Genomic DNA, 14901 nt, shown 5'->3' with positions numbered 1-14901 from the left:
TGTACATCTTTAAGCCCAGCAGCCATTGTTTCTATGAGCCAGGTACCTCTGAAGGGCTGTCAGCGTGCAACCAGAAGGTCGGTGAGGGAAGGTTTGGGATGAAGTTTCATACTCTGCCATTACCTTCCAATACACAGTGCCAGATGCAGCAGGCAGATGCTTTTGAAGCAACAGATCTGCAAGTACAGAACTCACACATGACTGCCATATCAGCACAGGCAGGCTGCCCCCGGGTGACTTTCTTCAGCTCCTTTCCCTGCAAATGCACTAATGAAAGGCACGGCAGGATTGGCTGCCAGAAGAGTGACAGCATCACTCAATTCAGAAAGCAGGCTCTGCATTGCTGGCCTAGATGCTTCCAACTGCACAGAGCTGTTAGTTTGGAGAAGAGCACCTAGAATATGGATGAAGGGTGGCTGCTTTGCTTCTCTTTACACTTCAACAGGTCCACACAGCCTACTTTCCTAATTTCTAGAGCAACCGCAGAAGGAGATGGTTTAATGGTTCAACTACCTCTCACCCTCCTCTGACAGCAGATGGTGCCTTAAAGCTTACTTACCTCAAAGGCTGCATTCAGATGCATACACCACTTACCCTGTGTCTTACAAATGAAAGGCATAAAGAGCTAAAACTCAAGGGGTGGGGAAGGGTGATGAAGTTCGTGAAGGCAAGCAGCCAAACCACTGTGTTTGGAATCTAGGATTGCCGAGTCTAGGTTGCACCCCCTCGATCTATTGCAAATGACTCAGTTCATCTCAGAAACATTTAATAACCCTCTTGTAGCAGAGAGCTACCTTAAGTGAGCTGTAAGGAGTACAGCACTTTACCTTTAATTGGAGAAAGGGGAGTTTATGTACACATGAAACACATCCATTTACGGTAGGCTTGCTGCTGTAATTTGCTTCTTGATGCACTTGTCAGTTTCACGTGAAACTAATTTGTGATAGAAGCAGACCAATATAGGGCAATTAGAAGAGAGATGAGGAAAAGGAAGTTCAGACAACACAGCACTTACTTGTTTTGTTCTTACTGAAGAGGCCGCTGCTGCTCCCCTGTGAGATCCTGAAGCACAAGCTCAAGAGCCTGCTGGCTGCAGGCACAAATGATGGTAAGAGGACCTGAAAAATGACTGAACCTATGAGAAACCCTCTCCTGGCTTCAGTACCCTGCTTGCTAGCAGCTTGGATGCAGCCAAGGTTGATTTAGGCCAAGAGAAGCCTCAGTGTAGCTTGGCTTTCTTGCCTTCCCTCCCACTCACAGTCCTGCCCGTCTCTTACTCTTTGAGCCAAGAGTAATCCCAGGAGCCTGTAGCACAACCTCAGGCATCTGTTACTGCCACACAAATCCTGTACCAGTCCAGGACTAACCAGCAGGTCCCAGAAAAACATGGGAACACCACTGTGTGAATGCTGCAGCTGCACCAGCAGTACCTGACTGAGTGAGCTGGAACCACCCCACTGCTGCAGGGGGCTCAGGCTCTTTGGGAGAGCACAGCAGGGTCTGCTGCTTCCTGGGGCTGGGCTCAGCTCGTTAAACCTCAGGGACAAAGGCACGCACACTTCTCCCAGGCAGAAGCCAGCTCACAGCTTTTGGCTGCCTGCACCTGACCCTTTTTCATACAGAAAATCACTTCCCAAAGTGATTACACTGTTCAAGCTGTTCCAGTATTGACAGACAGCATCATCCAGCAAGCTGGAAACATTTGTCGAAGAGAGCTTTTAGCCCAAGTGGTTCAGCTACCGAAACCACAGCATCAGCACAGCACTGACTTGTTCCAAAAGGAAAGGGAAGATGACAAGCAGTATCACAGCTGAATAGCCAGACGTAGCAATGCCAAGGTTCCCAAATTAATGAAAAGCCAACAGTATTACAGATAAATGTATTTTAATTAGGATTAAATACTATCTCAGGGCATCTTGAAATCGCACTTGTACTGTACTAACCAACAGCCAGAGGCAATAAAAAAAGTCTGAAAACGTAAAAGTTGAACATCAAGACATGACAGTAAGTGCTGCCATGTAAAGCGACAAACACCGCTTCCAAGGACAGAAACTCTTCAGAGGAAAAAAGGTGTAACATCTTCGTATGGACAAAAAATCTCAATCCAAGACTGGAAGAAATATATTAGTGCCTGCCTTTTTTTTTTTAAAGTTTGTTTTTTTGTTTTTACATTAAATACATTTCTTTCTTTAAAAGCAAAGTACTTTCTAAATCCACGGTTTATATACTGTATGTACACAAGAGCAGAACATTGTACAGTGTGTTGGATAAAGCAGCACTAACTAGCTACAAGCTGGTACGGTGTTGCTGAACCAAACGTAAGATGACAAGTTAAGCACTGTAGGAGAAGAACCTCCGTGGTTGGTATGAGTAAAGTAAAATATCATGTATGTACAAAGCGATTATTATAACAAAACCCCCAAACTCAACGCCATTTGCTGTGGAACTGTACATGCTGCAGCTAACCAATGGAAACCTTACTGCAAAAACCAATCCGACAGGCCCTAAGGAACCATTTCAGTAACAAAGTGCACTGCTGAAGCAGAGAGCCCTCCCACAAGTCGTTGTCGTAACATATCACCCCTTGGGCGCAAGGCTCCAAGCAAAGTGGGTATTTAACATGTTCTCCAGCAGCCACCTGCATTTTCTGGCTACACAGAACAAGAAATGCCCTAACAAAGCCATTCAAACCAGATGAGACTGAGATGAAAGCTATGTTGTTAGGTGTCTGTATGTGCATCCTGGCTTTCTGCAGACAGTTACAGACTGAACAGAAAGCCCACACCAAAGCACCACCACTCAGGTTCAAATGGACAGGCAGTGATTGCAAAAATCAGCGCAATACTAATTTTGACACTTCCAAGTGACTTAGTGCTCTTCCGATGCACGACATGCTCCACTCAGGTTTAACAAAAAAACAAACCAAAGAGTTGTGCAGATTTTTTTTTCTTTCCCAAACTTATAAATAGTTTGTGCCCTATTTCAAAGCCAGTTGCCTCCACAAATGTTCTAGGGTTAACAGCAGGGCAGAGATTAAGGCTCTACTCGTTACGTATACTTACAACTGTCCTGCAGTTTGTGTCTTCAGAAGAGGTTACCTGCTGTACCTTCAAGATGTTGACCATCCTTGCCTAAAGCTTACACTGGTTTAAGGAACTGAACGTTTCTTCTTTGATGAGGACAGACTCGAGACAACTTGTTTCTAAACTTGCATCAACTGAAATTTTAAGTTTTAATGGTGTAAAAATCTGACATTTGATTACAGTTAAGAGAAACTTGCTACACAGCAAACTGCATCCAAATCTACTGGTTACTGATGGGACCTGTACATTAACTGTTAACAAATTATTGAAAGCATCCAAACTTGGAAACCTCAGATCACCCAGCCAGTGAACTAGTGATCCCCTCCCCCTTTTTACACGAGGCTTTAACAAATACAGCTGATGCGACCTCAAGCACTGGAGCCAATGATTTCCATTGGTTAACTCCAATACCCCAAAGGGCTAGGGAGATCCTGTGTTAAGCCCAATGCAATATGCATTAGTGTCATGGAGCAGGAAGATCCCAGTGTTTACTTGTTAAAGTTCACACAAACCATACAGATACAGACAGGATAAGACAGACTCAAAAGGATCCATTATGCTTGAAGAAATTTCCAAATAAAACGGCATCTTCTGCACAGCCCAGCCTCAAACACAGCCAAACTTATCTAGTATAATAAACTCTGTAGTAAACTGTTTTTGACCGCCATAGAGAGTAGGAGTTGTCAAATTTCAGGAGATAAACTCCTCTCCCTGGGTACTGGTGGCTGCCAGCATACACTTCTTCGTGACAGTCTCGTCTGTACACAGGCACTATTTCATCTAGCTGAGGCTTGTTGGCATTCTTTTTGGCTTTTTCTTCACTGCTAGCATTTTCTGTAAGCAGAAAAAAAAATCATCAGTTAACAAGGGTGAGTAACTGTTAAAACCAAGCTCTGACACTCCCTTGTATCCATTTGAAGCACACAAGGCATTCTACTTTGTTAGCTGAAGGAGTTCACACAAAGCCTGCAGCAAAAGCACTGAGAGGGAAGAGGAACAAGCATGGGTTATTCGCTGCAAAAGTACCAGTTAGTGCCCCTTTAAGAAAGCAAATCATCAGTTTACCATTGCAAAACTGCACAGGAGGAAAGGCAAGTTTGCCTTTGGTTCAGTCTAGGCATTGCTTGCTTTATACACAAGCTTTACACCTTGATATTAAAACATGCCAAATCCAACATAGCTGTCTTGTTTGCAAAGATGCTAAACTATTTCTGATCAAGGCATTTCCCACCCTGACTGCCACTGATCTTTCAACATATGTGCAACTAACTGATCACGTAACAGAAATATGCAGAAGGTCACCTCTTCCTATGGCAGAGCAGTTCCATCTAAGCAAGTTGCATGACTGTTTCATAACACATATTTCTGATGGCATGCCAGGCTCCCCTGTAGGCACAGGCTGTAACCTGGGTCTTGGCCACTATAAGGAACTGCTCTTCAAAGCTGCTTTGTTGAAGCCTCAAGGAAGTTTCTTCCTCAAAAAGAGTTTATGAACAGCCGGGGAATATTTTGCTTAGGGTTTTCAATATGCAGATTTACTATGCTCTATTATAGCGCGGGTTTCAAGAGGGCATTCTTAAGTTACAAGCAACAGACTGAAAAAAGGACTTCCCATCCTCAACTATCACAATCAACTAATGTTCAAATGAGACTTCTGAAGTTACAGTCAGAAATTTGCTTTTTCTTTGAAGTTGAAGACAAGATGCCAGTTAGATGGAAGCCATGCACTGCAGGCAGAGCTGTGAAAGCTAAATGACAAGACAGCGTGGTTTCCCTGCACAGCAATTTCTGCTAGACTAGAATTTCATAAAAATAAGCACGCTTACCTTCCTCTTCATCCTCATCATCACTGGATTCGCTGACATGCACACTCACTGCAGTATTAGGGGAGTCTGTCCATTCAAAATACACCCCAAAACCAATGTCATAATTGTCTGTAGCAAACTCCCAAAAGAGGTACGACCCCTCTTCATGAGTTGGTACTCTAACTGTAACCACTTCCCCTCGGCCCACCGTGATCACAGAGTCTGCATCCTGACGGATTTTTTCTTTGAAGTCTTTTATCTGGGGTCGTGTCCACATCGATGGAGCAGCTATCACCGGAACAGAATCTAGAGGGTGGGAATAACCCAGTTAAGCTTTTGTTTCAGTTATTTATATTGAATACTAAAGTGTGTTTGAGGTGCACTTGAGGACAATAAGCATCATAGTTGCTTCCACTCAGACAGGGACTGTGGTACTGAAGGTTTCTTACTGGGTACCCAATCAAGTCTTCTGAGGACTTCCTAAAAGCACTCAGAGGAAGGCAGAGGAAGGTTGGAGTAGTAGTCTGGACTGCACACAGGACAGGGCTATGCTACATGGAGGGCAGTAGACACAGAATAAGATTTGGCCTTCTTTCAATCCCCAAGACTAAATCAATGCTCAATTTGAACATATTTCTGCACAGAACAGCTTTCTGCAAGAATGGTTACATCCCCTTCCAACACCGCTGGAAAAAAGCTGTCTAAGTCAAGAGTGAAAAGAACTTCTGTATGCCATTCACACTGCTTGAAGTGCTTTCACTACTTTCTGTTTCTCTCCTCTCAAAAACTGTTTTGCCAACACAATATGATCTCCTTCAGAAAAAAAAAAGAACCCAGAAATCACACCTAGCTTTTTCATAGATTAATGAAGTCAGGTATGAACAACTGTGGTTCTAATACACCTCATGAAGGCTTCCGTGGTTCATCTTTTTCTAGCTAATCCTACCTTTTGGTCCATTCTCTAATGCTTCTTCCAAAGCCTCCGGATCCAGCTCTTTTTCAGGGTTGTCTGTGTGTGCACTGGCTTGCCCATTAATAGATGGCATCTCCCCTTGGGCAGGTACATTCACCTTGGATGCAGTAGTCAGAGGTGTCCCTGCTGCTGCCACAACCGCCTCCTGCTGTTTCTGCAAGGCTGCCTAAAATGAAAGAAATGCAATCAAGTAAGAAAACAGCAACAAAAACAAACCCTGAGCTGCCTCTTCCAGTAGAAGGTCTAAAGGCAGTCACAAAATCTACCCTCTTCCCCACAAAGAGGCTCAGCATGAAGGACCTGAAGCTGTACTCATTACCCAGCGACAACTGCATGTACTACACATCATGTGAAGACTTTCCAGGCTGGTGGATACAATCTGAACAAGAAGATTCATCTTCTAAATTAATTAGGGCACGTACAATAAACTTAGACCTAGCTACAAAAGTACTGCATTTCAGTAATCTCTATAATGAAGCAGCAAGGAACTTTCCTACAAAACTTCTGTATATAGCCTTCCCAAACTCAATCCGATCAGAAGCTCATCTAGAAACAGCCATGACACAGCAGTGTTTTTAAACTGCATTAACAGATTCCAAGTTGACTGAGTTACAGAAATCCAAAAGGAAAACACTCCTCAAAAGTGTTATTACGAAAGCTACCTGAATGCTCAGGAACATGCAAGTGGAACTAGATAATATTAGCTCTGTTACCACTTCTTCTTCATCCTTTCCTCTAGAAGAGTTGTCCAAGTATTGATCTGAAACAAACCCCATTGCCTGGCAGGTGTGTAATTTCATAAGCTGCTGTAAAGGAAAGGATGTTGTTTTTGTCCAGGGTCTCAAAAGACATTAGTCTTCCATACAGAGAAATCAGACAGCTATGATTGAGAGGAGGAGTGCTAAAAGAACAGAAGAAAATTGGCAGCAGTGCCTCAGACACCTCAGTCTCCAGGGAGTGGTACCAATTACAGACGGCACTGAAGACAAGACTGATGAGATTGCAGCTTTCACTTACTATTATGACACCAAAACATTGGTACCAAGGTGGCATTAAGCTTCAAGAGCGACTTTAGCAGGGTAGGAAGCCTCTGATTTCCCCATACCACTTCAACTCTGCTTCTTCTTTAGTCAGCTCTCTGCTGAGGGCATCATCCTCTTCCAAACACAAATAACTTCACAGGAAGTTAATCAATTAATTTCAGATCTTTAGCTCAAAAACTACAGACTTCAGGCTGGCAGATATCGGCCACTTAAGATTTGGGTCCTACCCACAAAGGTCAGACATGCCACAGTCTACAGCCTGGCTTACATCTGTTTAGGATGCTTACAGATGAACAACTCTGAACATAAAAATAACTTGAGACAATACAGCAAATTCAACAGAGATGCAAGATTCCCCTGAAAATAGGAGTATCCTTTCAAGCCCGCACACAAAATCCCTGGTACTGCTCCCACCAACACAAACAGCCTGTTGCATACAGGCAAACAACATGCCAGATACTGATGTCAGATGAGATGCAAGAGGGAAAGAGAAGTCAGTACTGCCAGAAGCTGACAGCGCAGCCACCTCAAACCCACTAGCAATGCAACTGCTACATACACATTGATCTGAAAACATGTGGCCACCTAAAGCCTGCTGCTCTTCAGATCCTCACATGTGATATGTATGTGAACAGTCATTTGAACCCATCAGTTTGTTCATGCTCAGCTGCACTGGTACATATTCCCATAAAACTGGGCGTGTAATAGATAGTATAGCACAACACTTGACATTCTCTTTTCAGAGATTGTAGCCAAGTGATTAATAAGAGTTTCTTAACTAATGGCTGCTTCAAAAAGCCATTTGGAAAGATAAAATAAAAGACTTTTGGTGTTTGAAAAAGCAGCAGCTTTAATTACTTGAACACTCTTTTTCCCTCCTTCTAGAAATCAGCTTCTCAAGGAGATATAAGTAGGTAAGTTAGCACCTTCCAAAGAGCTTATAAGAAAAAAAATCCAAGCTTCTCATCTGGTCTGCCTTACCTGTTGCTGTGCAAGCTGGACTTGATACAACTGCTGCATGTATTGCTGATAGTGCTGCTCTTGGAGCTGTCGAATGAGGATCTGCTGCTGTTCATAGTTGCCGGGATACTGCTGAGCAGCGTACTGCTGGAACTGCATGGCAGTCTGGGAGTTCAGTGCTGCCATGATCTGTTGCCTACATTAGTGGGAGGAGAGCATGGAGATTACAAGCAGCTGGGGTTACTGGGGAAATCCCTGTACTTCAGTGACGGTTAATTTCCACAAAAATAACCCACCAAACCACACCAAAATATCAAAACAAAACAAACAAGTCTACGTAACCGAACAGAGCCTAAAGGTACGTGCAAATGTGGGTTTTGTCTGCCTCATGTTTTGCAAACATCGGGTGTTAAATAAATAAATCAAGAGCTCAAGACAGCTCTCAATCTATAGCCCAGTACAGACACAGTGGTACAAACACATTGCTGTATTTCTCAGACAAGGGAGAAAATTCCACGTCTGGATCCTCCAGAAAACATGCAGAAACCATCCCAGCAGCCCTTGTGCAGCTAGTAATAGGAAGAGACCTGCTGTGGCACTGCATGCCATATCTTTTTGTTAGGTCTAAACCTACTGTGTTACTACCTTAATTTCCCAGGATATTATTCAACCATAGAAAAGCATGACTGACTGTGGCCTAATTCATAAACATAAAGAACTGCAAAATAGGGCAACTGCATCTCCAGCAGACAAATGCAGAAGCTTCAGGAGGAATGCACTGGTTCACCAAGCAAAGCCTCCATTCTCCTTCCTTCTCCAAAAAGGCAAACAGAAACCAGATAGAAAAAACACCTACCCTGATCCAGCATTCATTTTTTTTAACTGATGCATTACATTCATTAGCAAGGAGCTACTGATATTTCAGAGGATTAAAGAATCATGCAAATGGAGGAGTAGTTGTTCTTCTCCTCACCCTCCTTCCCTCCCCTCCTCTAACAAGCCTTGCCAGCACACAGCTGAGATCTGCAAACACTTCACAACTTCTAGAAAAAGAACTCCTTCAAGGAGGTAGCATCAGACTTCCAAGTTAGAAAACCTCAACGATGCATTTGAAAAAAACAAAACACAATGAACTGCAGTTACCTTTTCTAAGGCACTGTCCTCTATGAAAGGACAGAAACTTCCAAGTGACAGCTTAAATAGTTCAGCTGAGTGCAGCACAACCCATTTAAGAAGCAGAGCCACACGTTTTGATGAGGTGTAGCGCTCAGACTCACAATCCCCAAACAGAGATTCTCCTCAAACAAGATCTCCCCAGCAATTTTAGCTGAGAGGGCTGCATACAGCAGCATGCTGGGATACTATTGGCTCTTTGCAAACCATGTCTCTCTCAGCTAAGGACTACAAATGTCCCTGTCAGACTAGAGTGCTCTCAATTTCAGATATGCAATTGTAGCAGAACTACTTAAACAGCAAGATAGAATTGTCTCAAGTGCAAGACAGTTACTTTTTCCTAATGCTGGCGCTTTCAGCTACTCACTTTTGCTGTTCCATCCGAAGCCGCTCTTCCTCAATTCTCCTCCTCTCCTCTTCTTCTCTTCTCAGTCTCTCTTCTTCCTCTTGCCTGCGTTTCTCTTCTTCTCTCTGTAACCGCTCAAGCTCCTCTTCTTCACGGCGCCTTCGTTCTTCCTCCTCTCTTCTGCAACATCCACTCAATAAGCTATTGCAGCATTTCTACAACCCTAGGACAAGTTATTTGCAACAAGCTGTAACCTACCTTTTGCCTACCTAAGGAATCTTTTTCATTTGGCGCCATCTCCTCCCACTTCAACTCGGGGAAATGTCTTACTACACACCAGGAGAAAACCTATCACTTGGCGTTACTGCGCTTTGCAGTGCAACAAATATAAACTCTGTATTTTAATTCAGAACTCATTCTAACCTATAATCCTTTTTTCCATTCTCTGCTACTAGTATCTGGAAAAACATCTTCCAAGCTTCAATATATGTTCAATAATCACAGACACCACTGCTTAACGACCACATTATGTATAAAGGATGCAGAATAGCCTTTATCAAGTCACTACCTCTTACTAAAAGAGGAGTTCCAAGCATTTGACAGTTCTGTGTTTTATACAGCTTTAGTACTAAACCATGAGGGCAGATATTTTGTGAATTGCGCATCTTGCCACATTTTTAAAGCCCCTGCATTCTAGGTATACACACCTCAGAAACAGCCATCCATTACTAGTAAAGTTAAAAGCCTTAATGAGAGCAGGTGGTGCTGCAGCTACCTGAACTTCAAGCCTCTCTCTTCCAAAGTAACGTTGTGAACTGAAGCTATCTGTGACACTGTCCATAGATCAACAATCATATATTCAATATTCTCCCCAACACCGAGAAATGAAACATTACCTTTTCTTTTCTTGTTCTTCTTTTTCTATCTTGTGTGAAGTAACATACGTTGAGAACAAGTGGCAGCACCTATTTAGGAGCTTAACAAATTCTGTCATGGCTTCTTGCTTTGACATGTTTCCAAGGGCAGCCCATTCCTTCCTAAGGGAGAGAGAGAAGACAACTCAACTCCTTGCAGGCCAGTAGGGCGCTCAGAAAGCCCAGAAAAGGAATAGGAGTTGGGAGACCAGTAAGCAAACAGCAACATGCAGCACTTCAGAGAAAACATGATCCATTCAAAGACAGAACTTAAACCCATAGATTACAGTGTTCTCTTCTACCAAATAACCATTTCATACATGAGCACCAAGTGCTTATATGAAATTTAATACTTACCATGAACCCTACTTAGAACTCCAAACTGTGTCCAAAAACTTCCCAGATACAAATCAGCTGGCTAATTCACTTGTTTAATCATTCTTCCACTCTAGTTTATGGGAAAAAATGCCTACACTTTCCCAGATGAACAAACACAGTAACTAACCTAATCAAATCAAATGCAACAGTTTGGTTCTTCCTAAAAGAATCCATCTGAGCAGAAACAGTGCACTGGGTACAGCTCTGAGAAGCAAAGAGCAACACAGCACTGGCCTTCATAACTAGAAACAGTCAACAAAAGAACTGCAAGCAACAAAGATTGTCCTGATCTCATCAAAATCTACTCGGGGTCTGAATGCAACAGATGATTTCAGAGGTTCACTTTAATCTAACTACCAGGAAGGCTCCGCCAAGTGCTGTTAGCGCTGGCAAGGGACTCAGCCTGTTGCAACTCTGGTGTAAAGTTAGGAGAAAGATACTCAGGCCTGCATGTTAAACAAGTCTTTAAACTGCTATTAAAAAAAAAACGGGCTGTTGGCAGAGCAGCTTCTCCTAACGTAGTTAAAAAAACACCCAATAATTGCCTCATGGCTCCTTTACTGAATTGTGACTCAGATTTCAGTGATGTGTTTGAAGAGGCTGCTTTTGCTTTCACACACACCCATACTGAGGCAATCCATGCGCTTTTTTTACTGTTGAAATTGGATGGCATTTACTTCAGACAGGAAAAACAGAGTTAAGATCAACAAAGGCCTTTACCTTCTATCATTCCCCAGCACATCAAAGAACCCAACTTCAGGGCAAGTATCAGGGTTATAAGGTCCCAGCAGAACCTGCTTGTGCAGTGCCACAAGTCTGAGTTTTTCTTCATATGTTGGATGAAAGGCTTTGCCATCTTTTTCTGTAGAGGAAAAGAACGTTTCACTGTTATGATTAACTGGTTAAGCACAGGACAGCAAAGAGTATTTTGTATAATCACAAGCTCCTCTCTGAAAAAGAAGACACCAAAGGTGAAGTCACAAACTTAAGTCAAGCTCCATTCAAATAAAACAGTTTGTCCAAAAGAAACACACCTAACGCCAGCTGAGCTGCAGAGAGCAAAACAGAATTAAGTGGAAATCTTCCCAGAGGCAGTTGGATGGCTGCACATTGCGATGGCTGCTGGAGTCAATCCTCACAATAAGGAATCTTAGAGGTGACTCAATCAGCATCAGAGCCTACAGAGATGCCTTAAGAACTCTATCAGAATCCCGGGAGTTCCACATTACCACCTTCTAAAGCAAACCTGGTTAGATGCCATCACACATTCCCCTATTGAGGAAAATGTGCACTGATTTAAAGCATTTGAATTCCTCAGCTAGGACTTCACTCAACCCATTTATCAAACTGTCACAACAGATCTAAGAAACAGGCATCACTATATGCAATCATGCTGCCTGTTAAAAAAAAAGACCATTTCCTCGAGCAGAATAACAAGCAAATTCGCATCACCTCTTTCTGAAGGGACTGAAATGAGGAAGCTGCTATCAGAGGAACACAACAGACACTTCACATGGCTGTACCGACTGCTTTCCATTCAGTTGTGAATCAGAGCGAAGCTGCCAGTGGCCCCCAGCTCTCCTTTATCATGAAGGTCGCTCTGGAGCAAATCGTTCTGAGCCCCAAACCGGACACTTCAATTCATAGTCAGCCATTAGAGCTGACACAAATTGCAGAACTGCTCAGCTTGTGACCGTAAGCAGAGTTGTTACTGGGAAATCAGAGCAGAAGGGGGGGTAGGAAATCTCTCTTGCGGCCTGCTGAGAATCTGAGCGAGTATTTCTGAAAGCTGAGAACCGGAGACAGCTCCACAGGGAAAGTGTTTGCAGGGTACAGCGAGAAGGCTGGTTTTGACACAGTAAGGCTGGTATGCCACTGGACTTCCTCAGTCAAAAACTAGCAAGGAATGACTGTATGCATGCCACTAGTATTTAAGCTAAGATCGTGTTAGGAAGGTAAGCATTTAATCTTTTATTATCCACTCCTAGAAGTCCATTTCACTCTTTCAGAACCTCAAGTACTTGCACTTTGCCCAGCATCTCGTAACTTTACAGCAAATAGCTATTTCAGCTCCAAAAGCCCAGCAGCCTTGACAAGAACCAGTGGTCCCTTCCCACCCCAGGAGCCTTCAGAGATCAAACCACCACATCCTGCAACTCCACCTGAGGATATGGCACTTTCAGTAACAAAGCCAGCACAGATAAAAACTCTCTCCCTAGGTTTCTTACCTTGCTCTTCAGCCACCCCAAGAGTCCTTCAGCTTCTCCCTCACTTCCCACTTCACAATTAACTCAGAACTTATTAGCTAGCAAGCATTTCTTTTAACCTCAGTAAATAGCAATAGCAAGCTCTCTGAAAGCACACTTCATATCCTTACATGCTCTGCAGAGCTGCTGCCTCAGCCACCCAGCATAAGGGTTTGCACTCACTTCTGAATAGGGTTAAAGCCAAAGAAAAAGACCATATCACTCCACAGCTAAGGCAGCACGTCTGCATTTTCACAGAACAGAAGTCAGAGCTCAAGGCTTAACTAACAAGGGAAACTGCACATACAGAGAATGGTGACCCAAAGGAAGAAGAAAAGCAAGCTAAACAAGAGAGGACAAAAATAAGAGACAGACATTCAGTGACTTGGAGATAATGCAGATCAGAAGCAAACTCTAAGTGAAGCATTTCAGGTCAGCCGAGGGAATGAAGTCACATCCCACTCATTTTTCAGTTGAATTCTTCAGCAGAAACCATGCTGTACAATTACCCCAAAGACTCAGATGTGTTGAGAGTTAAAATGAAACAGAGGAGCTGGAGCCATCTGCAGAGCTAAATGCGCTAAGAGAGCTTTAGTCAGCCCAGATAAGCAGAAGCACTGAATCCATTCAAGCATCTGTGGAGCACCAGTCAAGTAGGCATCACCTTCATACCTTATACAGCTGACAGGAAGCTGAAGAATATCAGTTTCAAGTAACACTGAGAAATCCTGATGACATGCAGAAGTACAGTACAGCAACTTCACAACCTTCTGTATGCCACTAGTATTCCTCCTGCTGCAAGGCCAGAGAAAGGCCCAGCTGTCTTACAGACAATTCATAGTCCTTATTGACCATATCTCAAACCATCACCCATAGAAAATGCAGTGCTCATCACCTGAACATCACACTAGCGGCAGACAAGACTACGTAGTAATTAAGGTATGCTTGCATGAACAAGGCTTTAGGCCTGCTGCAGTAACAGCCCATATGTACTTCACTTGTGACATGAAGCAGCTTACCCAAACACTGCAAGAAGGACCAGCTCCCACTTACTGCCAGCTCAGGCCTCAGAGATGCATGCCATGAAGACATAGCACTGTCCCTATACTGCCAGGCCTGGCAGGAAGGTCCCTGCACACCTACCATCAGCTACTGAGGCCAGAGCCCTCCTGACAGCGAATCTTTGTCCAGATGCCCACCCAACAGAGATTCCTCAGCAGGGACCCCGCATACAAACACAAAAAGATGAAGCCAGTCCAACAGCAAGTAATGAAAAGCAGATAATGCAAATGGATGTCACTGTGTGGCAATGCACTACCAGCATCACCACTGTTACACCTCTGTAACACAGAAAAAGTACATCTCAAGTCAGATATACTGCACAACTTGCTGCATCTTCTGCTCCCGCTCACCTACTGCACTCCCTCTCAATGTCCAGTTCCCACGGGATGGCTTTCAGCCCCAGCTGTCTACAAGAAGCCAGAAAACAGCTTGTTGCCTCACAGCTTTTAAAAGCAGGTATCACATATATTAACGCTGCTCATTTGCAGAGCTCTGATGAGTGACACCAAGACTGAGAAACACGAGAGGCGAATCCCTGCCTGCAGAGCCCAGTGAGTGCTCTCCTATGCTCAGCATCAACAGAAGGATAATCAACCTGCCCTTCCTGTCAGATCTGATACAGATACATTATAGGGTTTTTCCATCTTCTTTAAAGCAAGCATCTATGTAACTAATGAGCTACAAACATGCCATCAAATGAGAACACAAACAACAAGGTCAAACAATTCACTGTGGACGATACACTGCTGAGGCTGAAGTTACATTCTTGTCAGGATAAGAGGAAACAACTTGGAGCAGTCAAACAACATTAGAATACTTAAGATAGCAGGAGAGCCTTCAGATAACAGAACGATACAGTTTGTAACATGCTGCCCATCCAGACATAAGGCTCCGCAAACCACTGCAGGCAGCGCATGA

General features: G+C 43.5%; 1 protein-coding gene across 2 annotated transcripts in view; it reads right to left on the bottom strand.

The window, feature by feature from the left end:
• Positions 1-1867: 1867 nt before the first annotated feature.
• The window catches only part of ACBD3 (acyl-CoA binding domain containing 3), a 28716-nt gene continuing 15682 nt past the window's right edge, over positions 1868-14901 (bottom strand). For both annotated transcript variants that reach the window (XM_085542911.1, XM_015857103.3), the window contains 7 exons: positions 11396-11537; positions 10280-10420; positions 9405-9563; positions 7886-8060; positions 5835-6027; positions 4910-5194; positions 1868-3917 (listed from right to left, as the gene is read on the bottom strand). In XM_085542911.1, the coding sequence (XP_085399037.1) occupies positions 3706-3917; positions 4910-5194; positions 5835-6027; positions 7886-8060; positions 9405-9563; positions 10280-10420; positions 11396-11537 (1307 nt within the window). In that variant the 3' untranslated portion in view covers positions 1868-3705. The remainder of the gene's footprint in view (positions 3918-4909; positions 5195-5834; positions 6028-7885; positions 8061-9404; positions 9564-10279; positions 10421-11395; positions 11538-14901) is intronic.

Source organism: Coturnix japonica, chromosome 3 (assembly GCF_054131305.1).
Source record: "Coturnix japonica strain WE chromosome 3, WE-NBRP24, whole genome shotgun sequence".
In the NCBI taxonomy this organism is placed as follows: domain Eukaryota; kingdom Metazoa; phylum Chordata; class Aves; order Galliformes; family Phasianidae; genus Coturnix; species Coturnix japonica.
This window is presented reverse-complemented; position numbering and strand designations above follow the sequence as displayed.